Source organism: Pinus tabuliformis, chromosome 9, assembly GCF_031772625.1.
Source record: "Pinus tabuliformis cultivar Carrire ecotype Pingquan chromosome 9, CPIR1, whole genome shotgun sequence".
Lineage (NCBI taxonomy): Eukaryota > Viridiplantae > Streptophyta > Pinopsida > Pinales > Pinaceae > Pinus > Pinus tabuliformis.
The window spans coordinates 1,150,252,911-1,150,277,284 of NC_142307.1; the positions used below are offsets into that span (position 1 = coordinate 1,150,252,911).

At 37.8% G+C, this 24,374-nt stretch overlaps 1 protein-coding gene across 1 annotated transcript in view; it reads right to left on the minus strand.

The window, feature by feature from the left end:
- Positions 1 to 24,374, minus strand: part of CPT4 (Undecaprenyl pyrophosphate synthetase family protein) — a 224,011-nt gene that overhangs the window by 97,676 nt on the left and 101,961 nt on the right. Inside the window, exon 2 of the mRNA XM_089445140.1 lies at positions 18 to 85. Coding sequence (XP_089301266.1) covers positions 18 to 85 — 68 coding nt within the window. The remainder of the gene's footprint in view (positions 1 to 17; positions 86 to 24,374) is intronic.

A 24,374-nucleotide genomic window follows, 5' to 3' on the forward strand; every position in this document is an offset into this window, starting at 1 on the left:
TATAAAAAGTCACCAACCTGTTGAAGTTTTCCAGTTCCTCCTTTAGGACAATTTGAAACAAGTCCATGAGAAAATTAATCTCTGTCTGCACCAGAAAAGAAGCCGGAATTAGAAAACCCTGAACGAGCTAAACTTTAAGTACATAAACATTATTGCACACGTTCTTTTACAGTAACAGGCTACAGCAACCAAACCACAATTGAACATTGGATTAGCATCCTCTCGATTCCATGTAATTAAGAACAGTCCTAATTTTTACAAAATAAATGTCATTTATGTAAGAAAGACAGACCAAAATCACAAGTGAAGTCCAAATTGAATCCAGAAAGGAAATAGAAACCCCTAGAAGCCATGTTGACATATTACCACAAAATCTAGCACCTTAGTGCAAAGCCTCACTAAGCACTCTAGATCAAGGGCAATAATATGATCAGCCACCATTGTCACCTTAATAGCTGCTACCCTGCTATTCTATGGATACATGTTACCCCACAAGGGAGGCTTCCCCAACAAATCTCGGAGATTAAGTAACCCAAGAATTCCTAACCTAAATACCCTCCAAGGATTCCACTAAATAAACACTCAAGAATAATATTCAATGAAGTGGGGCTCCAATTGAGATGAGATAACAAGTTCAAGGGACCTATAGCTAAATCTAGAGGGATAAAATAGTCATGGAGAATATCAAATAGATCCCAAACACGTCATCTTGAAATTAATGATTGCTGTTATAAATTAGGGTTTTAAATAAGCACAATTTACAGCATGCAAAATTTACGACAGCTATAACAAACAGCTTATAATTAATGATAAGCAATATATAAGCAAGGTTATTGAGTGAGTAAACAAAGTAAAAGTTTGGAGCAATTTTTCAATGGTTGAAAATGCATAAAACAGCCCCAAAACCCTAGATGTCATCCCTAAGAAGGTGGTTGAAAAATGCATAAAAATGAAATTTTTTGCTTTTTCAAGTTAAAAGATGCAAAGCCTAAACCTAGAACCATGAAGTCCAACATATTTTATGCTATTTAATATAGATTTTGCTGTAATCTAACCCTAATTTACCCTAAAAAAATAGGGTTTCAATCTTTATAAAGGATTGACACACAAAATAGAATAGTGCCTTTAACAATCTTGGGTATATGGAATCAAACGACAAGGTCAATGACAGAAAACTTGGTTGGCATGAGTTATGAGAGAGATAATGTCTCCATAAAATCCCTAGCAATTTTCAATCTATTAGAGACTTAAATTCAAGGAGTACTATACTAAGTTTCCTTCATGGACATCTTGTGATAATTTTGCAAAAGAGATGTTAGAACCACAAAATATTCAATACATTAAAGTGAAAATTTCATTGAAATCCTAATTCTACAACATTTGCACAATCGAAGAAGATCTCACATTAAAATAACACAATTCACCATAGAATCACTTCATTAATCCAAAGCGAAAATCCCTCCAAGCAATAATATCCTCCCCAAGACAATTTGTTACATCAATGTTCCATTGTGTCCAAGAGAAAAGAAGACTAGTGTGCACTCTCTCTTAACGAGTAATGAGTGTGTTTGATAATGATTCTCCTAAATCAACTTCCCTCTATTTATAGCAGGGCGAGCAAGTCGATTTAGGTCAATAATTGACTAAAAGCCCTAAAAATAATAGTTTAAGTGGTTACAAGTTAAGTAAGTCGCAAGCCGACCTAATATATAGCTATCTCAATGATAAAACATAACAAAAAGACCTTTTAGCCCACACGTGTGAGCAAAAGGTTCTCCAAGGGATGATGCCATCCTCTAGTAGTGAAGATCTACATCAAAATGTACCATGGATGCGTCAAAAGAGTGCTCCCCACTCAAAAGCCATCTCCTCATCAACAGGCCTCCACTCATCAAGCAAAACCATCCTTATCAACATGTCATCATCAACCAATCCCACTATTGTCTCTATGATCATAAATGTCGACAAGAAACAACCCTAAAGCCATCCAATGAGGATCAAACGATCCTCCCGCTTAGGTTGGAGACTGGCCTTCTCCAACCACAGGGGCTATTCCCTGTATTTGATATTATTTATAAACGAATAAAAAATCTTACAATAATAATAACCTTTACTTAATGATAGGCCAGGTTAATTCTTAAATTTGCAAAAGAGAGAGAATATGGCAAGGTATAAATACTAAGAAGATTGATTGAATCCAAACTCATCAATAGCTATATGTGATTTTCAATTTTCTTATATCTTAAACCCTTGTAATGATAAAACACACATTAAGCAAATTAAATACTAAGTAATAATGTGTATTTGCCTTAGTAGTTTAATATGAGAAAGAACACATAGAAAAATTTAAATACCAAGTAATATCATGTATTTTCCTTAGTATTTAAATGAAAGGAAAATACATCAAAAAGAAAATAAAGGAAATACAATAACAGAAATGAAAAATTAGTCTGATATTTAAAACATATTCATTTAATGCATCCAATGAACCACATGATATCGTGTATGCAAATATGATTCATAATCAACACAATAATATCGTGTATGCAAATATGATTCATAATCAACACAATAAGTGAATAAGTATCCAATTATTTTCTTCTAAATAGCATGTATACGAGAATACTTCTAACTGGATATTAAAACAATGAAAAACTAAGTGGTTAATTGCCTCAATGTCACGAAGATTCCATTGATATCAGATGTCACATAAATCAGAAAATGAAAAGGGAAAATACAAAATCATTACAAGAACAGACACGTAGGAATTCTCACATTATTAATAATGAAAAAGCTAGGATCATGGTGTACTCTTGCTTCATATTAAAATATCAGTCTTCCAAAATAACAATACCCCTGCATCCAAGCTCCCTGCTTTGATGGCTTACAAACTTTTTATATTATTGGGACTTGGTTGTAATTCAGTTTTAATAACCTCCCATTAATAAAAACCCTAGGATTAATACTAAATTACATTAACAGCCTCTCCTTTAACAAAAATTTTTACTCCTTTTTTGAATTAATTTCACCCAATTCTTTAATCCATTTACAATTTATTTCCATGCATCACATAAATAAAAATTAGTCTTTCGAAATCACATAATAACTTATAAACAAAAATTGCAGTAAATATATTTTTCTTACCTCATTTCGTTAATGTGTTCTCTGAATAACTTTGAGGTGAAATCAGTTTGGTAAAAATATCATTCACGTACCTTATATTTCATGCAAAGTAATTTCACTGTTTTCTTGATTTGATCCCTGTAGTAAACATTGGTAATTTTTTCTGAATTACCCTGTATATGGAAAAAACCCTAGATGTAGGATATTATTTCATGTGAATCAGTTTTATTTTTCATATAGAAAAATGAATTCATAGCTAGAAATTATAACGTTATTCAATAAATTCTTCACAAAGGTAAATAAATTTTGGAGGAGGTAAACAATAGCTTTAATGGTCGTCCGCGATCTAAGGGCTCGTATTTACCTTGTTTAACAGCTGGAATAAGTATTGTGTTTAACCTTTTCCTTTTACCTAACGAGATTATATTATTCACATGCCTTTTGAAGTGGGGTCTAGCGTATATCAATTAAATAATATAATATTTTAATAAAATGTTTTTTAAAACTTTAGATGTTTACATGCATCAAAATGATATTTTATCTTTTAATAAAATACCAAATAAATGATTTTGAACTTTATATTATTCAACAAGATCATTGGTATCGGGATGTTTGAAGGTGAGGGTTGAATTTTGGAAAATGTTCTCCGATGAAATCCAAAAATGAAATATTATTGATATTAACGGTAAAAAATCATATTGGGTGAAAAGTAAAGGATTTTAACATTTTATTTTGACACAATATAATTTAAACATTCACTTACCTTCTATTAAGCTGAGTATGAGCATAAGTTTGGTTTATAAAAAATGACATGATTTTGTACACTATTTACCTCAGTAAGATTATGGTTTTATGTTATAAAGAGCATACATTTATTATTTTATTTTAAAGAGAGGTGAACATGTTTAAACGATGTGTTTACAATAACCATCTTTTAAATAGGTTTATGAACAACATTTTTAATATTTATATACCCTTTTTATGGACCTTTTCCCCCTTTTTATGGGCATCATTAGTTATTGATACGTATTATGATTGTTAATCATTATATAGATGGATGTTAAACATATATGCATATATGTTCAAACATGTTTGATAATATCATTATATAATGAATCAATCATATAATAATATGCATTTCCATTGATATGAAACATTTGTTAATATAATTTAATATTGCCCATGATTGTTTAGACTCTTTAAGCATTATCCAATAAATAATCTTTCAATGATACAAATGTGGTCAATCTTTTTATCATTGTTATGCTCCAATGATTCAATGGGAGAGTGATTTTGATTAGAGCCTTTAAAAGATTAAGGCAGAGAGGAGATGTAAGTGGTAGGTTAGAACTAGTGAAAATGAATTTTGAGAGACAGAACAAGACTAGCAATAACATGATAAAGGTTCATGTGAGGTAGAATTTACAAAGGTAGCCTAGTTTTTAGAGAGGGTCAGATTGGGCTACAACACCCATGTCATCACTCCAAGCCTCATGAGGGTGATGTCACAAGGATAGGGCATTACATCATCATCCAAAAAGGAGTAGCATCTCTTCCAGAGGAATCTCAAGTCATCATCATCATCAAATTGGTCCAAAAATAGGCCAGCATCCATCAAGAAGGTACAATGCCATCTTGGGGAAACCTTATGGTCTTTGGGGTACATCTTCCTTCTAGGCAACCTCCTGGCTTCAATGTGCAGTGTTCCAGGCTCTGGAGGAAGGGGAGAAGGTCATCATTAGTGCTAGATACATCCCAAGGTCAATGCTCCTCATAAAGTGGTCAATGTCCTAGCTATGGTCCCATGAAGGGTTCTCAAGTGGAGTTGGACATCCTATCTAAAGTGCTAGAGAAGTCTCAAACAATCCCTTAGCGGATGGCAGCTAAACCTGGGGGAAAGCTTCTAAAACATTCCCTCAAAATCAAATGAGATCATCATCATAGGTAAAATAATCATAAGAGTAACATAGAGGGCCATATCTAATGTGAAAGGCACAAAAGTACTTCACACAAATATCATCATCAAATGTCTTCCTATCTTAGGGTTTGTAAACAAGTTCCATGCTTAGATATGGGAGGGTTATCCAAAAGCCCTATTAGGTGCTTCCAACCCTAAGAGTAAGGAGAGAAATAGTTCTTAGGTCGACCCATCAATTGGAAGGTGCAAGTGGCCAATGGCATGGTGAGGGTTTACTTCATGGAGGATGTCATAGTCTTTGATCCAGCTATGAAATTTAATCATTCTTGAGCAATATAATGTGAAGAGGGAGCAATTATGGAACTTGAGTTACCCCTTTCCTCAACCTATTTTTACCACCCCTCTTGTGCACCTTTTACTTCATTGATTTTCATTTTCTTCCATAACTTAGCCGTGGTTTTATTTATGCATCAGTTACCCCTTAAATATGAAGCGGTTTACTACTCATTGAGATTGGGATATTCAAAGTTCATGTCATTTTGATATCTCATGCATTATACAGGAACCGAGTAAGGGCTAATGAGAGGGGTTAGAGCTCAGGCTAGGCCTTTGTCCACATATTTATTATATCCTAGCCATTTTTTTCATTTTATCATTATGGCTCATGCTCTTCCTTTTTTTCTACTACATCAACCTCTCAGGGCAAAGTATTTGAGCTCCTATTCAAGAATGAGGAAAATATGGACCAATACAGGTGACAGATAGTAATCAACCCAAAGATGGGATGTGGATACAAGGGAAAGATGAAAAGTGTCAAGTATCGATTATCATGGACACACAACACCAGTCAATGCCTCTTATTTGTGCCCCTCCTGGACAGTGGAAAGAAAGGCCTCAAGGAAGGCCACACTAGACTAGGGGCAAGGGACAACCACCAGGGTGAAGCATGGGAATAAGATTACAACCAAAAGCGGTCTATCATCCAACTCAACCTATGATCCATACTATAATACCCATAACAATTATATGAAAGCACTTGATTACAAAAATGGTTAATGTACCTTACAATAGATGACTCACTTTCATCTGATGAGTAAGCTAGATGTCATAAAGCATTGACTAGAGCATGAATGGAGGGATTTTGAGGCTAGTTATTTGTATATTGTTAGTATTATGGCTAATGTGTTGTCCTTGATGGCAACCTACTTGATAAAGATGTCAACATGATGGTAACAGAATGAGTATACAGGCCAGTACCGATGTGACAGAGAGATTGGACAAAGCAATATCAGTTCAGAGACAGAGGAAGGATAAAGGTGATGTTTTAAGAAGTATATGTTGATTTCTGGTAGCATCGGATGTGCTCTAAGCCTCAAAAATTGCAGGGAGGCTAGGACACATGTATTCCAGAGTACCCATAAATCATTTTGGAAAATTCCACCCGGAAGAAGTTTTATTAAAATAATTTATTATTTTTAATGGATGCCTAAGTATAAACTTAGGAAATTAAAATAATTAAAGGGTATTAATAAAATTGGGTGTGAATCTTCCAGAAGAAGATGGAGATCAAGTCAATATGATCTGAGCCATTGATTAGAATTTAATTTGGGTCGTTGATTACTCAACGAGAAGATTATAAGAATGACTTCGATAGGAATTTGGAAGATACATCGAGTGAGAGATCTGAGATCGATTTTCTCAAAGGGAACAGCGCAGCAGTTGCCGGAGTGGTCATCAAGGAGATTTCTTGCAGTGAGGGGCAGGGATAGTTTTCCGGTTGGAGAGTTTCCTCATCTGGGGATACATTGCAGAGGAGGTAGAGAGAGATCCAAAAGAGGCAGCGCAGAGCCACGCTGAGGTAGCGCAGAGCCTAAGAGGAGATTTGAAATTTGTTGGAGAGTCGAGTTCTAGAGCCAGAAGTTGGGGTGTGAGACCAGAAGGGCAGAGAGTCAAAGTTCCAGAGGCAAATCAACCAGCAAGAAGGGTGACGCAGAGCCTAGTAGTTGTGACGCTGAATTGCATAGGCTGACGCAGAGGCGGTATGGGGCTTGCCATCCAAAGCTTGGATCAGTATTGAATCTCCAGTGATAGTGTGAGGTATTTCTCACTAATTTCTCTCCCAGTTAGATTTTTTGTATTGGATAGTTATTTCTTCTTACTCAGTTCTTGTTTCTGAATATAATTTATTAGTGAAGACTGCAATCGTATTTACTTTAATATTTACAGTGTAATACAGTAAATAACTTGCATGAATTAACACGTAGGAGAAGTAATATCAGTTTGCTGCAGTAGGGATTTGGGTCTTCAAATTTTCACAGTATACGCAGGTCCCGTGAACAAAGGTCATGTACATACGCAAGTATGGTGAAGCAAAGTTGCGTACAGTTTCTGTACCATAGTATTCTCAATACCAGGGGTCTTTACCATGGTATTGGCCCACAGTAATGAGCGCGACAATGGATATTTGATCCCGTTAAAGATTACCATCGGCATAACTATGGAATTGGCCAAAGGTATTGGCTAATGCCTAAACTATATAAGGAGAAGGAGATCAAAGTGCTAAGTGTGTATGTATTGGGTTATTGATGATTGGTTTGATCTGAAATAGGTGTGCACCAAGGAGTATGATAATGGATTAGATCTATTAGATATGAAATAACTATATATTGAATAATCTGCTTATGGTTTGATAGATCTGTGATGATGATTTTATGATGTGTATTTGTTATGGTGTATGTCGAGATTTGGGTTTGACAGGTGTTATGGTGTGTAGCGAAGGTTTGACTCAATAATTATAGATCTGTACGCAAGTTTGCTTCAAAAGGGTCGCGTACATACACAAATTTTCTCCTCGGTAGTTGTGTATATATTCTGCAGTAGGGACAGATCTGTACACATGTGTCAAGTATGAAACGTGCATACATGCGCGGAAATGCTTTATGAGGGTCACATACATCTGCTAGGGTTTTGCAGTATGAGCTGATGATAATGATTGATTTGTCATATTATGTTTGTTGTTGTATGTCGATGAAGTCTTGCATGATAATCTATGTTGAACAGTGTTGGTTGGGTTGCACTGTTGCATAGTAATGATGCTACTATGAGATGATCTGTATGTGGTTCAGAGATCTGTGATGGGGTCAGTATGTGTTTCAGTGATTGTTTCAGTAGTGCAGTACTTCAGATTCATATTTCTGTGTTTTGAGATATGTACGCAGGTCATCCGAAGGGAAAGCGCATATATACACGGGTATGCTTCTGAACAGTAGTGTATATATTCTGACATGTGTTTAATCAGGGTTTACAGTGACAGGATCTGGTTTATGTGATGAACAGTATGTAGTTGGTATTCTGATGAATGGTTATACAGTGATATAAGTTGGTCTAGTTGTTTGAATAAGTTACTTCAATATTTGATTTGGTGATCCAGTTGGTTCAATGAGTTGATACAGTGTTGATTTTAGTATTGCTATCTGATATTTGGAATGGATCCAGTTTGAAATATTCTGAAAAGTGATCCACAAAGAACAGAGGATAAGGGAGTTGTAGCTCCTTTCCAGTAGAAGCTAGAGAACGCGAGAAGGTTGTAGCCTTCTACAGGTGGATGTTTGCGTACCGGTATGAGTCGACCCCAATACAAGATTTTAATAAATTTCTCTTTATAATAAAAGAAGAAGACAGAGACAACAGCAACGGTGGTTTTTTCTCACATTGGATTTCCACCTAAGAATCCTGGTGTCCATGAGTATTGATGTGTTTCTTATGTGTGATGGTTTATTCTGTTCTTGTTGCACATTGTTACTGTTTAATTAATGTCTAATGAAGTATTGATACATTGGTTCAAGTTAAACAATTTGATGAATTAACTAAAAAGTTAGTTAACTGGATATATGCTACTTGTCTTCATTACAGTCGCGTACATATGCAGATTTACTTCATAACAATAGCGTACAGAAATCTGAATGTGAAAAGAAAACGTTGAGTAGTTTAAAAATACTAATTCACCCCCCCCCCATAATTTTCTTAAGAATTGGTATCAGAGCAGGTCCTTCAGAAGAAGCTTGATTGCTTGAAGGAAGATTCATCAAGATGAGCAACCAAGAGGGAGAAGCATCTATTAGGCCACCATTGTTTAATGGATCCAATCTGGTTTTCTAGAAAGTCAGAACAAGAGCTTACCTACAGTCACTTGGAGTAGATGTTTGGGGAATTGTTGAAGGAGGCTATCAATATCCATCCTCCATTCCCACAGATGAAGCAGAAAAGAAAAAGTATGAGACCAATGCAAAGGTTGTCAATGCTCTGTTAGGAAGCTTGGCAAAATCAGAATTTGTCAAAGTCATGCAGCTGAATACCGCAAAGGCTATATGGGACAAGATCATCCAAAGTTATGAAGGCGACACCAAGGTAAAAAGTGCCAAACTTCAAACTCTTAGAATTCAATATGAAACTCTCAAAATGCATAATGATGAAAGTATTGCAAGTTTCTTTCTTAGGGTAGATGAGATCGTTAATTCAATGAGAAATCTTGGTGACGAAATAAAAGAATCATCACTGGTTGAGAAAATCTTAAGATCTCTAACCCCAAAATTTGATTCGAAACTCTGCAATTGAAGAAATGCAAGATTTGAAGAACCTTACTATTGAATAGCTTCCTAGGATTTTAACAGCCAATGAAATCAGAAAAGGGGGTCCCTCAAATATCAGAGAAGTTGCATTCAAAGCTACTTCTAAAGGAAAGGAAAAGGAGAAGCTCAAGGAATTAGGGTATGTATCAAATGAAGAAGAGGCAAACTTCGTAAAGAAACTCCAAGTAGGCACTGGCAGATTTAGAGGTAAGCTTCCTTTCAAATGTTTTGCTTGTGGAAGAGTTGGTCACTATGTTGCTAAATGCCCTTATAAAGAAAACCATGAGAAAGGAAAGAATTTAGCAAAAGTAAATTTTAGAGGAAGGTTTGAAAACAAGAGAAGCTTCTACACACACGAAGATAGTGATAGTGTTTCAAATGGCAAAGCAAGTGAGTCTGATCAAGAATATCCATTACTTATGGCATTTGAAGATATATGTATTGATGAGTTTGATGATGTTTTATGGATGCCCTAGAAGAAAAGGATAATTTCATAGAAGAAATAACTCAGCTTAAAATTCGTTTAGAAGAAGCTAAATTAGTAGAAGAAGCTCTGAAGAAAAAAATCCTAGAAAAAGAGAGGCATAATGAAAAGTTAGAACTAGAAGTTGTAAGTCTAAGGAAGGAACTTGAGAAAGCAAAAAGTCTAAACCTTAGATTTGCTAAAGGATCTGAAACCTTAGAAGAAATCATCAAAGTACAACGCTCTCCTCTTATAAAAACAGGTCTTGGATACAATGGAGAATCATCAAAGACTGTAAAATCTTCTGAAACAGGTACAGGAAGCTATCTCAATGCAGTAAAAGGAAGCAGTCAACAAAATTCTAGCTCTCAACAAAGGAATAAGGGATCAAATGTTTCTCAGGTGAATCACCCTTATCACAATCAAAGGGAAAGCTACACAAGAAGGTACTACACTCCCAGGAACTTTTACTTTAATGGTCAATGCTTCACTTGTCATAATTTTGGTCATAAGGTTGCTTAGTGTGTTGCTTATAAAACTATCATGACTAGAGAAGCAAGAAAACAAAAGAATGAGACTGGGTTAAAGAAATACTCTTACAATACCTTCTCACCTCTTCAAGATGAATTTGAATGTTCCTTTTGCAATAACTTTGGGCATAGAGAAATTGAATGCAGAAACAAAATACGATCAACTCTTCATAATGAACAAAAAGCAACAACATCTAAGGTATGGAAAAAGAAAACCATAGAATCTGAGAATTGTGGTTTAGCTTTATATGCAGGAGATCAAGAAAATATGTGGTACATTGACAGTGGATGTTCAAAACATATGACAGGTGATAAAGATAAGTTTATGTCCTTTAATGTAATAAAGAAAGAAAAGAATGTAACGTTTGGAAATAATTCCCTTGCTGCTATCAAAGGAAAAGTAATTGTTTTGCTGAAAGAAAAGGTTAAAGCTGAAAATGTTTTGTTTGTTGATGGATTAAAACAGAACTTGTTGAGTGTTAGTCAGATGTGTGATCAAGGGCATGAGGTGGTTTTCATATCAAAGAATTGTGTGGTACGAAATATTGATAAAGGGAACAAGAACTCCAGGTAATGTCTATGTCTTGGAAGGCGGTTTAGAACATTGTTACTTGAGCAAATCAGAAGAAAGTTAGCTCTGGCACAAAAGATTAGGACATCTAAGCTTCAGTCAATTACTTAAGTCAAGCAGAATGGGAGCAGTTCGCGACTTGCCTAACATCTCTCTACCAGAAAATACCATATGCAAATCATGTCAATTTGGTAAGCAAACCAAGGTGCAGTTTAATGCCAAAGAAGGTACTTCAAGTAAGCCACTTGAACTTATTCATACTGATTTGTGTGGTCCTATGAGAAAGAAGTCTCCTCGGGGGGGACAATACTTCATATTATTCATTGATGATTTTACTCGTATGTGTTGGATTGGCTTATTAAAACATAAAGATGAAGCATTTGATAAATTTAAAGTCTTCAAAGCTCTAGTAGAAAATGAGTTAGATTTGAAAATCAAATGTCTTAGATCTGATAGAGGAGGAGAATTTATATCAGATGAGTTTTTCGACTTTTGTGAACAACATGGCATCAAGAGGCAATTTTCTATAGCTAAAACTCCTCAACAAAATGGAGTGGCAGAAAGAATGAACAGAACAATCCAACAAATGGCACGTGCCATGCTTGATGAGTCCAGAACACCTCATACCTTATGGGGGGAAGCAGCACATACAACAGTAAATATCCTCAACAAAGCTCATATTCGGGTAAATAGTGACAAAACTCCTCATGAACTATGGTTTGGTAAGCCTCCAACTGTCAAGCATTTTAGAGTCTTTGGAAGCAAATGTTACATAAAGAATAATGATGATAAACTTGGAAAGTTTGAAGCTAGAGCTGATGAAGGAATTCTCCTTGGATACTCCTCTAGAAGCAAAGGATATAAATGCTACAATAAAAGACTTCAAAAGATTGTTGAATGCATTGATGTTGTGATTGATGAAGCATCCACAGGTACCAAAAAGGAAGCACCAGCAAATGACGAAGATACTCCTACAACAAGCCAAAAGGATGTAGGAGAGGGAATCAATGAAGCATCAAAAGAAGGAATTGATAGTGCAAAAGCATCAGAAAAGACTCCATCAAGGTATGTTCAGAAAAATCATCTAGAATCTCAAATTCTAGGTGATAAGGAAGCTGGAGTACAAACTAGAAGAACTCTTGTTGGAACTTCTAGTTATCTAGCCTTACTATCCACAATTGAACCACAAAATGTAAATCAAGCTAGCAAAGATGAATGTTGGGTTAAGGCTATGGATGAAGAACTTGACCAAATAGAAAAGAACCATACATGGGAATTAGTACCAAGACCTCATGATAAAAATGTTATTGGGACAAAATGGGTATTCAAAAACAAACTAAATGAAAATGGAGAGGTAATTAGAAACAAAGCAAGACTTGTATGCAAAGGCTATGTGCAACAAGAAGGAATAGACTTTGAAGAAACATTTGCACCTGTAGCCAGACTTGAAGCCATAAGAATGTTCCTTGCATTTTCAAGCTTTCATAACTTTAAAGTATATCAAATGGATGTTAAATCTGCATTTCTGAATGGGGACCTAGAAGAAGAAGTTTATATTGAACAACCTGAAGGGTTCATTCTAGGAAATGATAAAAATCTTGTTTGCAAACTCAAGAAGGCATTATATGGGCTAAAACAAGCTCCTCGTGCATGGTATTATCGCCTTGACAAGTATCTTCAACAACAAGGTTTCACTAAGGGATCTGCAAATAGCAATCTATATATAAAGATGGATGATGGTAAACTTTTGATAGTTGTTGTTTACGTAGATGAAATCATATTTGGAAGCAATGAAGATTCTATGAGTCAAAGTTTTGCCTCAATCATGCAGCAAGAATTTGAAATGTCATTACTTGGTGAACTAACATACTTTCTTGGTCTTCAAGTTCAGCAAGCAAAGAATGGTATATTTCTCTCACAGACTAAGTACCTCAAGCAGATTTTAAAGAAGTATGGAATGGAAGACTGCAAGCCTGTATGCACACCAATGGTAACAGGATGTAACCTCAGTTCTATTAATTTTAGGCAACAATGGTATGTTCTATGCTTTAGAGCAATTTTACTTCAATTTCTTTATTAGCCCAATATCAATATCCAGATTAGCAATCACATCAACATGATAGTAAAATGCAGATAGAACATAAACATAAACAATAGAAGACAAGCCAAGACAAGAGGACACAAGATGTGGCACCAGCCAGGGACAAACACCAATGTGGGGAAACCCTTGATCAATTGTTTTTTTAGTCTTTAATAGTTCAGCAGAGAGAGATAGTACAATTTACAAATCCGATACTTTGTAACAACAGTAAAAGAGCCCTAACCAAAAAAGTCAACAGGGCATATTTGACACTTAACAAAATGGTCAACTTCAGTCAACTTCGGCCTCCAAACAGCAAGATAAATCAGCCCTCAAAACAGTCTAGTCAAACTTGGTCAAACAGCCAACCCTGCGGTCAGCCCTAGCTGCAGTCAACGATGGTCAAAGTCAACGTTTGACCTCGATTTCTGTGCCCAGAAATGCGGCCTACCCAAACATAAATATCTCACCCAAAAATGCAATCAAACAGGTCAACGTTGCTGGTCAACGCTGGTCAAAACACTTGCTGAAATTTGGTCAACTTTGGCCAACGCCCAAAATAGAGTTTCGTCATCCTTTCCTTCGCGCGTGTGAGAGAGAACGCTGCCCAGAAAATGTGTACCCAATTAGATGAGGAGAGAGAGAGATGTGTGAGGATGAGTGTATCCAAATGAGGCTAAGGCACCATGTATTTATAGCAAATGTTGAGGATGAATAGACGTGACTGTTGGGCTTCTGAGCCTACATAAGTTTGTTGGCCGACCTTGACAATTTGTCCATAATCAAAATAATTTCATAACTTCATTTGTACATGTCGGAATCAAATGATCTTTAGATCAATCCTACATCTCTCAGAGAGAGGAATCCAAGATAAATATCATCTGTCATAAATAAGATGACCCATGTGGAGTTTGGCCCTAGTTGCCAATTTTAACACTCCCTCTCAACTAGGGAGAACTCCATCTGCTAATCCATCTACCAGTCTGTACTATCTCTGCCATCAATGCACTGCTTTGCTCTGCTCTGTTGAACTATGAAGAAAAAGAAGTGATCGAGAATGTATCATACCATTCTCTACTGACCCGAAGTCAGTCCCAAATAAAAGAGTGTCTCATACCACTCTTACTGACCCGAAGTCAGTTCCAATCAAAAGAGAGTGTCTTATACCACTCTTACTGACCCTAAGTCAGTTCTAATTGATCCCAGATCAATATCAGTCATCTTAGCATAGGGAGTACGGTAGTACACGATGCATCCATCGGTAGTACTATGGTCCCTATCCTCATTTCCCTACTCATTGGCCATATGAGAGGTACTTCCCACGAGTCCTAGACTGCATGGGTACGATGTCTCAACAAGAAAAGGATGAACCACTCATACTGCCTACATGTCGCCAAGGCGTATCACAGGGGAAGGTTGAACCACTCACCCCATACACAGCAAACCACTAGGGGAAGGCTGAACCACTCACCTTATGGTTGCTAATCGCTCCAAGAAGTACCCCAAGCCCCCCGGAGCTCCCAGAGCTCAATGTCCATATCATACAGGACCCTCATAAGAGGGTCTCTCCACGACTCCGAGACATTCTCGAAAGACCAAGAACTTGACCTTCCCCAGGGGCTTTGTCAGAATATCGACGACCTGCTCATCAGTCCCAATGTGATGGAGCCTTATTGCTCCTCGTTGTACCATATCCCGGATAAAGTGGTACCTGATATATGGAGCGATCATGAAACACAGGATTATTTGATAATCGGATCCCACTCTGGTTGTCGCAGAGGATCACGATGGTATCCAGCACATGTCCAAACAGCTCATTGAAGAGCTTCCTCAACCAGACAGCTTCATAGGAGGCCATACTAGCAGCTATGTATTCGGCCTCGGCGATGCTCAAGGAAACCGATTTCTGCTTCCTGCTCATCCAGGATATCGAAGAAGAACCCAAAGAAAAACAAAATCCAAAAGTGCTCTTACAATCCACCACACTGCTAGCCCAATCAGCATCAGAATAACCATGCAACGTCACATTTCCGGCAGTTTATCTCAATCCATGAGTGATTCTGCCCCGAATATATCTCAGAAGATTCTTGGTGGCAATCCAATGTATATGATGAGGCTCAACCATGCATTGGCTCAATGTGTTCACTGCAAAACATATGTCCGGACGGGAGTTCACCAAGAACATCAGTGCTCGTATGAGTTGACGATACTCAAAAGCATTTCCCAATTCAGGTCCAACAGCACTACCACATAACTTCTTAAAGTTAAGTTCCATCGGAGTAGTCATAGGCTTGCAATCCACCATCCCAAATCTTTCCAATATCTTCACAACATATTTTCCTTGAGAGAGGAAAATTTCACCTGGCTTTTGCCAGACCTCCAACCCTAGGAAATAGTGCATCGGTCCTAGGTCCTTCATCTCAAATTCAGAAGCCAACTCCCTCTTACATTTGTGAATGAGAGGGTCTACACCTGTCAGAAAGAGGTCATCCACATAAAGTACCAGAATGAGAGGTTTATAATTTTCAACCTTGAAGTAAAGGTTCGGATCGGCTTCACTTCTAGTGAATCTCAGCTTCATCAGATAGCTATCGATCCGCTCATACCAAGCACGGGATGCTTGCTTCAAACCATAGAGAGCTTTATTCAACCTGCACACATGAGATTCTCGGTCATGAACCTCAAATCCCTCGGGTTGTTCCACATAGACTTCCTCTTTGATTGAACCATGCAAGAAGGCGATATTGGCATCCATCTGATGTAGTTTCCATCCTTGCGAGGTAGCAAGGGCTATGATCGAGCGGATGGTGGTGTATCAGGCAAAGGGTGCAAATATCTCATCATAATCTACACCTTCCTTTTGAGAGAAGCCTCGAGCAACAAAGCGAGCCTTGAACTTTTCTGCACTTACATCAGCTCCATGCTTGATTTTGTAGAGCCACTTAGAAGTGACAACTGATTTGTCCTGGGGTCTAGGGACCACATCCCAGACATCATTCTTCATAATTGACTCATATTCTTCATTCATAGCATCCTTCCATTCTTGTTGCTTCACAGCTTCTTCGAATCAAGAAGGCTCATTTTGAATGATAGTGCTCATGGCAGTCAAATATCCTTTATACCTGTTCGGCTTCTTGCTTTCATGGAAAGTCCCCCTTGGTGCAATATGTCTCTCGGCATCTTCGAGAGTCTCCCTAAGCCATGAGGGTCTCCTCTTGGAGGAGGAGGGCTCTTGAGGAGGAGGATCAATAGGATCCATAGGTTCATCAACATCCGGCATCGTTTCATCTTCCTTTGCACCCTAATTTCCGATGTCAGCTTCTTTGTGCTTCCTTGGGATAGGAAGGTTATTGATCTTTTTGAGGGCCATATCTTCGTCGAAGGTGACATCATGACTTATCTCAACTTCCCTTTGACCAGCCACATAAATTCTATATCTATTAGAATTTTTACTATAGCCCACAAAGACTCCTTTCTTCCCAGATGCACCCAATTTGCTTCTTTTCTCTTTCGGCACATGAAAATATAAAGGACTTCCAAAAATTCTAAAATGAGAGACGTCGAGTTTCTTACCAGTGAACATTTCTTCGGGAGTCTTGGAGTCCAATGATTGATGAGGGCATTGGTTTTGAACATACACGGCGGTATTTGCAGCTTCAACCCATAGGAACTTCGGAAGCCCTTGATCATGAAGCATGGCACGAACAACTTCTACAATAGTGTGATTCTTCCTTTCAGCCGCACCATTTTGCTCAGGAGTGTATGGCGTTGTAGTCTCCCTCTTAATGCCAGCTTCTCTGCAATAATCTTGGAATTTATTGGATTCGTACTCAGTCCCATTATCAGTCCACAATATCTTGATTTTCTTCTCAAATTGGTTTTCAATCAAGGCTTTGAAGTGTCCAAACCAGGGGAACACTTCATCCTTCTTCTTCAAGAAGTAGATCCAAGTCTTGCAAGAATAATCATCCGTAAAGGTGAGCTAATATAAGTATCCTCCCAAATAGTTTACGGGCATCATACTAGATATGTCGGAGTGGATTAATTGCAATATATTTGTGGTCTTGCTATTACTTGAGGGGAATGGTCCCTTTGTAAGTTTTCCTTCGGCACATCCTGGACATACACCTTCATGCTCTACTTTGAACTCGGGCATACCTGTCACCCTCTGTCTCACATCGGGTAGGGCCTTATAATGAAGATGGCCAAACCTCCGGTGCCATAGTTCAGATTGTAGAGATGTGTCGCAAGACATCGCTCCCAATGGACTTCCTCCAACTTGATACATAGTGTCAACCCTGAACCCAAGCGTAAAAGCATCTTTAAAAATTCTTTTCCAAACATGTACCTTTCCATCGATGAATGCCACCTTGAATCCTTTGTCTTCCATTGCCGAAATGGACACCAGGTTCTTCTTGAGATCAGGTACATATAGTACTTCTTGTAAATGAATAGTGTTACCTTGATTCAATTGAAGGGTAATATTCCCTACTCCCTTCACGAGATAGGTGGCATTGTCCCCAAGGATGATCTCCAATTTTGTCTCCTTTTCTATCAGATTAGAGAGAGCTTCCTTGTATCCGGTGAAGTGCCTTGAGGCACCACTATCAATTAGCCAATTCCCCAAAGTGTCCGATGGAGAGGCAATGGAGAGGGTCGATATAAGATAGTACTCCTTTTGCTTATTGTTAACAACATTTGATTCTTCATACCTGGAGTTCCTTGCTTTCTTGGAGGGTCAACCATTTCCTTGATGTCCTGCATTCCTTTTTTCCTTGCCATTGGACCTGTCATTCCTTTGATCGTTGTTGTTGAAGTTGCCCCTGGAATGATTGTGATTATCATCATGCGATGTGTCCCTTCTATTTGGACACTCCCTTGCATAGTGGCCAAACTTATTGCAAACAAAGCACCTGCCCTTCCTTCCTCCCTTAGATCCAGGCTTTTCATGGAAATGACTTTTAGACCCTACATTATTTCTCCTTTTGGCATAACCGGAGAAAGCAGTGGGGTTGCCTCTATTAGAAGGCATTTCTTGCTCCACAATTCTTGTTTCTTCAAACCATGGAATTCGATCATTGTTGAGTACAGTGGTTCTAAATACGTACCATTCAAGTGGGAGTCCTCCAAGGGTGGTGAGAGTAGGTTCCCTGTCAAGAATGACTTCTCCAATTGAGAGTAGATCATTCTTGATCTCAGTAATCCTCAAGAAATAGGATTGAATGTCCTCATCCTTGCCCCTCTTAATATCCTTCAACTTATTCTTGAGAAAGAGAATTTGATTAGCATCAGTGAAGCACCACCCCTATAAAACCCGCGAGTAAGAACAGGTCATAAGGGCGGACGGGTAAACTTCATCAAACCCTTGATCTTTACCGTTACCCCTTGGGTTTAGTACTAGAGCCTCTTACCCTTATAAGACCCACGGGTTTAATACAAGACCCCTATCGGACCCCTATAAGACCCTTCGGGCAGCAAAACGTTTAAACTGTCCAAAAATTCGATTTTTTTTAATTTCTTTTTAATTTTTGTTCTTTTTTGGAGATGAGGTGGAGGAAAAGGGAAATTGGAGGGAAAAAAAAATTTATAAGAACCTCTCTCCCTTCTATTTCTCATTCACTTGTCATTTGAGTGTTTGGCTAATTTGTGTGAGTGAGAGTGAAGCTAAAGGAGCGTGAAGGAGCTGTTGGAGGAGGCTAAAGGAGGCTTCACCGAATCAAACAAAGCTTCAGGTAGGCTTCATGAACCTAGTTAGAATGTTTTCCATGTATTTTTTTTTTTTTTTTTTTTTTTTTTTTTTTTTTTTTTTTTTTTTTTTATGTTTGCAATCTTTTTTATTGGGAATGCCTGTGGGTGAGAAACTCAGCCACATAGCGGCCCTGTGTGGCTAAGTTTCTCAGCCACGCAACCAAAAAAAATTGCAAATTAAAAAAAAAATCAAAACCAAAAAAAAAAAATTAAAATCGAAAAAAAAAAAAAAAAAAAAATTTATTTTTTTCCTTCTAGATTTTGTTACCATGCCACCAAAGGGTTTCAGACAATCTCGTGATTCGGCATGGGCACATGGTCAACGACTCATTCCCGGTAATGACCACAATATCAAGTGCAATTATTGCAATGCCACAATGTATGTAGGCATAAACAGACTGAAATACCACCTAGCCAAAATTCCTAGGCATGGTGTGGGTGCTTGTCAAAGTTGCCCTGATGAAGTCACTATTGAAATGGTAGCTGCTTTGGAAGCCATTAAAGAAGCAAGTTCTAAGAGGAAAAGAATGAAGTATGAGATTGTTGGGATAGGTAGATCTTCACCTCAGAGTGAAACATAGTTTCAAAGTCTAGGTATTGGTAACTTGTCTTCAACTGCTATGCCAAACAAGAGTATAACCTCTTCTTTCTTCAGTCCTCGTACAACTCCAGGATCTCAACCAACCTTGGACAGTTTCAATGATAAGAAGAGGAAGGAGGCAGATATGGCAGTGAGGAGGTTTTGGTACCATAATAGTCTTTCATTCAACTATGCAAAGTCTTATTTTTATCAACCCATGGTGGATGCCATTGCATGTGTTGGCCCTGGATACAAAGCCCCAACTTATAATGCACTTAGGGGGAAAGAGCTAGATGAGGAGCTTGAGTGTGTCAAGGAACAATTGGAGAGCATTAAAAGCTCATGGAAAATTACAGGTTGTACACTTATGTCTGATGGGTGGACAGATCAGAGGGGTAGAACAATAATAAATTTTGTTGTAGCTTGCCCTAAAGGAACCATGTTCCTAAAATCCATTGATGCATCTGCAAATGTAAAAGATGCACATTTGATTTTTTCATTGTTGGCTGATGTGGTGGAGGAAGTTGGGGTTGCAAATGTTGTCCAAGTAATCACGGACAATGCAGCAAATTATGTGGCAGCTGGAAGGTTGCTTTGTGCCAAATATCCCACCATTTTTTGGACTCCATGCGCTACCCATTGCATAGACTTGATGCTAGAGGACATTGGGAAGTTGGAGTGGGACATTGTGCAAGAATGCAAGCATATTACCAAGTATATTTATAATCATGCTTGGGTGTTGAACCTTATGAGGGAATTCACACAGGGTGAGCTTAGTCGCCCAGCTGTCACACAGTTTGCTACAAACTTTCTTTCCCTCCAAAGCCTTTTGTATGAGTACCAAGCTTTGAGAAGAATGTTTTGTAGCTAGCAATGGGTATTCTGGAAAGATAGCACAAAACCGGAAGCAATGTCTGTGAAAACATCTGTCTTTGCTGATAGTTTGTGGGACAAAGTGACTGAGATTGTCAGCTTCACTGAGCCCCTTGTGAAAGTCTTGAGATTGATGGATGGAGAGAAACCTGCAATGGGATATATTTATGAGGGCATGGATAGGGCCAAAGAGGCCATTAAGACTTTTTATAAGGGAAATGAATCTAAATATATCCCTATATGGCAAATTATTGATTCCAGGTGGGACAAGCAACTACATTCACCATTGCATGCAGCAGGAGCATATCTCAATCTGAGCTTATTCTATAATGAGGGGTCTAGCATTCAAAGAGATCCCGAGGTGATAAGAGGTTTCATGATATGCATTGAGAAGATGTTCCCGGATGTAGATGTTCGGGACAAAATCAACTTACAACGAGATATGTACAAGGAAGCATCTGGCATGTTTGGATTCAGCTCAAGCCAACGTCTCAAGGACAAGAAAATTCCTTGTAAGTGCAAATTGTTAGAACTTAGCTTGTAATTTTGCTAGTTCTCTTTTATATGTTTGGCATTGCAAACTAATAATCTTTGTTGTTATTTTTTTACAGCTCATTGGTGGATAGATTGTGGCACTGAGGCACCACAATTACAAGAATTTGCCATCAGAGTTCTGAGTCAACCCTACAGTGCTTCTTCTTGTGAGCGCAATTGGTCAATGTTTGAGCACATCCACGACAAAAAGAGAAACAAGTTGGAGCATGAGAGGTTGGAGAAGTTGGTTTTCATCTACTACAACTTTGAATGCTGACAAAACAAGTGCAACCAAAGGATACCGATCCAATTTTATTGGATACTATTGATTTAGAGTCTGATTGGGTTGTGGAGGAGGAGGCCCTGATTTGAGTTGGCTTGATGAAGAGACTGAGGATCTCTCTAGTTTGCCATCTCAAATGGAGACTTTAAATACACCTGCCTCACAGTTGCTTCAGCCTTCTAATGTTAGCACTAGCTCCGCAAGGGCTTATTGTAGGCGTAGTCGTCCATGAGTGATGAGACACAAGATTGTTATGAGACAATCATTTATCATTTATGACATATGTATTTGAATTTTGAACTTGCTGACATTTTTTATTTTAATTATGGAATCATGAGTCCTTTTCTTATTCAGTATCTAAATGTTTTGCTTACAAAAATTGAATATGTTATGTTGTACTTTTATAGATATGAGATGATGTTATGAATTATTGCATATATTGTGGTTTTTATAACTTATAAGGATTGGAATTGTCATTAGTTTCTATTTTGTGCTTAAAATTTACCACATTTTAAGTTTTTTTTGTATTTTGACGAGTCTTATAAGGGTCGTTCCCAAGTCTTATACAAGTAGACGAGTCGATGCCTCGCTGATTCTTATACGAGTATGAGTTGTGCAACATTGATTAGTATTAACAACCTTGACCATGCCGACCAACCTGTCGTATGTCTCCTTGGAGGTCTTCAATTCAAAGATATAGGCCACTAGATGCTTGTCAATGGATTCCCTGATAATCTTCTTCGCTTTGACTTCAGCGTTATTGTACTTTGTCTTCGCAGCAGCCGGTGCATTTGAAGGAGGCTCAAGGATTTTACCCTACACATAATCCATCACTTTCTTCTCTTCCAAAGTCAAATCAAGAGACATCTTCCATCCATGATAGTCAAATTTATCATGGAGCTTGTCTTCAGTCGGGAAGTAAGATGAGGAACCCATTGAGTCTTTTGTCCTTGTCTTTCACCCTTGCTTGGGCTTTGTGTTCACCTTAGCTCTAATACCATGTTAATTTTAGGCAACAATGGTATGTTCTATGCTTTAGAGCAATTTTACTTCAATTTCTTTATTAACCCAATATTAATATCCAGATTAGCAATCACATCAACATGATAGTAAAACGCAGATAGAACATAAACATAAACAGTAGAAGACAAGCCAAGACAAGAGGACATAAGATGTGGCACCAACCAAGGACAAACCCCAACGTGGGGAAAACCTTGATCAATTCTTCTTTTAGTCTTTAATAGTTCAGCAAAGAGTTACAAATCTGATACTTTGTAACAGCAATAAAAGAGCCCTAACCAGAAAAGTCAACGTTGGTCAACAGGGCAAATTTGACCCTTAACGAAATGGTCAACTTCAATCAACTTCGCCCTCCAAACAGCAAGATGAATGAGCCCTCAAAACAGCGCAAAACAGTCTAGTCAAACAGCAAACCCTGCGGTCAGCCCTAGCTGCAGTCAACAATGGTCAAAGTCAACATTTGACCTCGATTTCTGTGCTCAGAAATGCAACCTGCCCAAATAGAAATATCTCACCCAAAAACGTAGTCAAACAAGTCAACGCTACTAGTCAACGTTGGTCAAAACACTTGTTGAAATTTGGTCAATACTAGTCAATGCCCAAAACAGAATTTCGTCCTCCTTTCCTTTGCACGTGTGAGAGAGAAAGTTGCCCAGAAAATGTGTACCCAATCAGAGGAGGAGAGAGAGAGGTGTGAGGATGAGTGTGTCCAAATGAGGCTAAGGCATCATGTATTTATAGCAACGCTGAGGATGAATAGACGTGCATGTTGGGCTTATGAGCCTACATAAGTTTGTTGGCCGACCTTGACAATTTGTCCATAATCAAAATAAATTCATAACTTCATTTGTACATGTCAGAATCGGATGATCTTTAGATCAATCCTACACCTCTCAGAGAGAGGAATCCAAGAAAAATATCAGTTGTCATAAATAAGATGACCCATGTGGATTTTGGCCCTAGTTGCCAATTTTAACAAGTTCACATGATGATTCTCCCTCAGTAAATCAACCAAAATATAGATCTATGATCGGGAGCTTGCTCTACCTTACAAGCACAAGACCAGACATCATGCATGCAATTGGGATTGTTGGACGATTTCAAGCAAATCCTAAAGAAACTTATTTCCATGCAGTCAAGAGAATATTCTAGTACTTACAAGGAACTCAAGATTATGGTCTATGCTATCCCAAAGATGCAAATTTTCCTCTTCATGCTTACGTAGATGCAGATTGGGTTGGTAACATTGATGATCGAAAGAGTACTAGTGGAGGAGCATTCTATTTGGGACCTCATTTGGTATCATGGTTTAGCAAAAAAAAAGCTCCATTGTTTTATCTACTGTTGAGGCAGAATATGTTGTTGTTGCATCTTGTTGTACTCAACTTCTATGGATGATGCAAACATTACAAGATATTCAAATCACTTGTCCTCAACCTATACCTATTTTGTGTGATAATATTAGTGCCATAAGTATTTCTAAAAATCTTGTCATGCACTCAAAAACCAAGCATATTCCAATCAAATATCACTTTCTGAGAGAACAAGTGCTTGAACAAAAGGTCAAACTAGAATATGTTCCCTCAAAGGAACAAGTTGCGGACATATTTACTAAACCACTTCCACGTGATTCCTTTGAATATCTCAGACAAAAACTAGGAGTGGTCTCTGCTTCATCACTTTGTTAATTATTCTGACAGATCTTTCATGTTCAGGGGGGTTGAGTCTGAAATTACTACAGTTTACTTTTTGTACGTGAATCCCATGAAGGATAGTCGCATATATACGCGAGTTTGGTTCTTGACAGTAGTGTATGTTTCTCTATGAAGAAGAAACTATGGGACAGACTCAAGGAGAGGTTTTGGTATACTTCAGTCAATGGTTCTTTGGCCCTCTGCTTCTGATATTGACTGGTTACAGTCTGTTGTTGCTCAAATGAAACTTAGAAGTGATATTGGCTTATGATGGTTGCTAAATGACATTGTTGCTTTGATGACTTTACTGATTGATGAAGTTGCTTTGA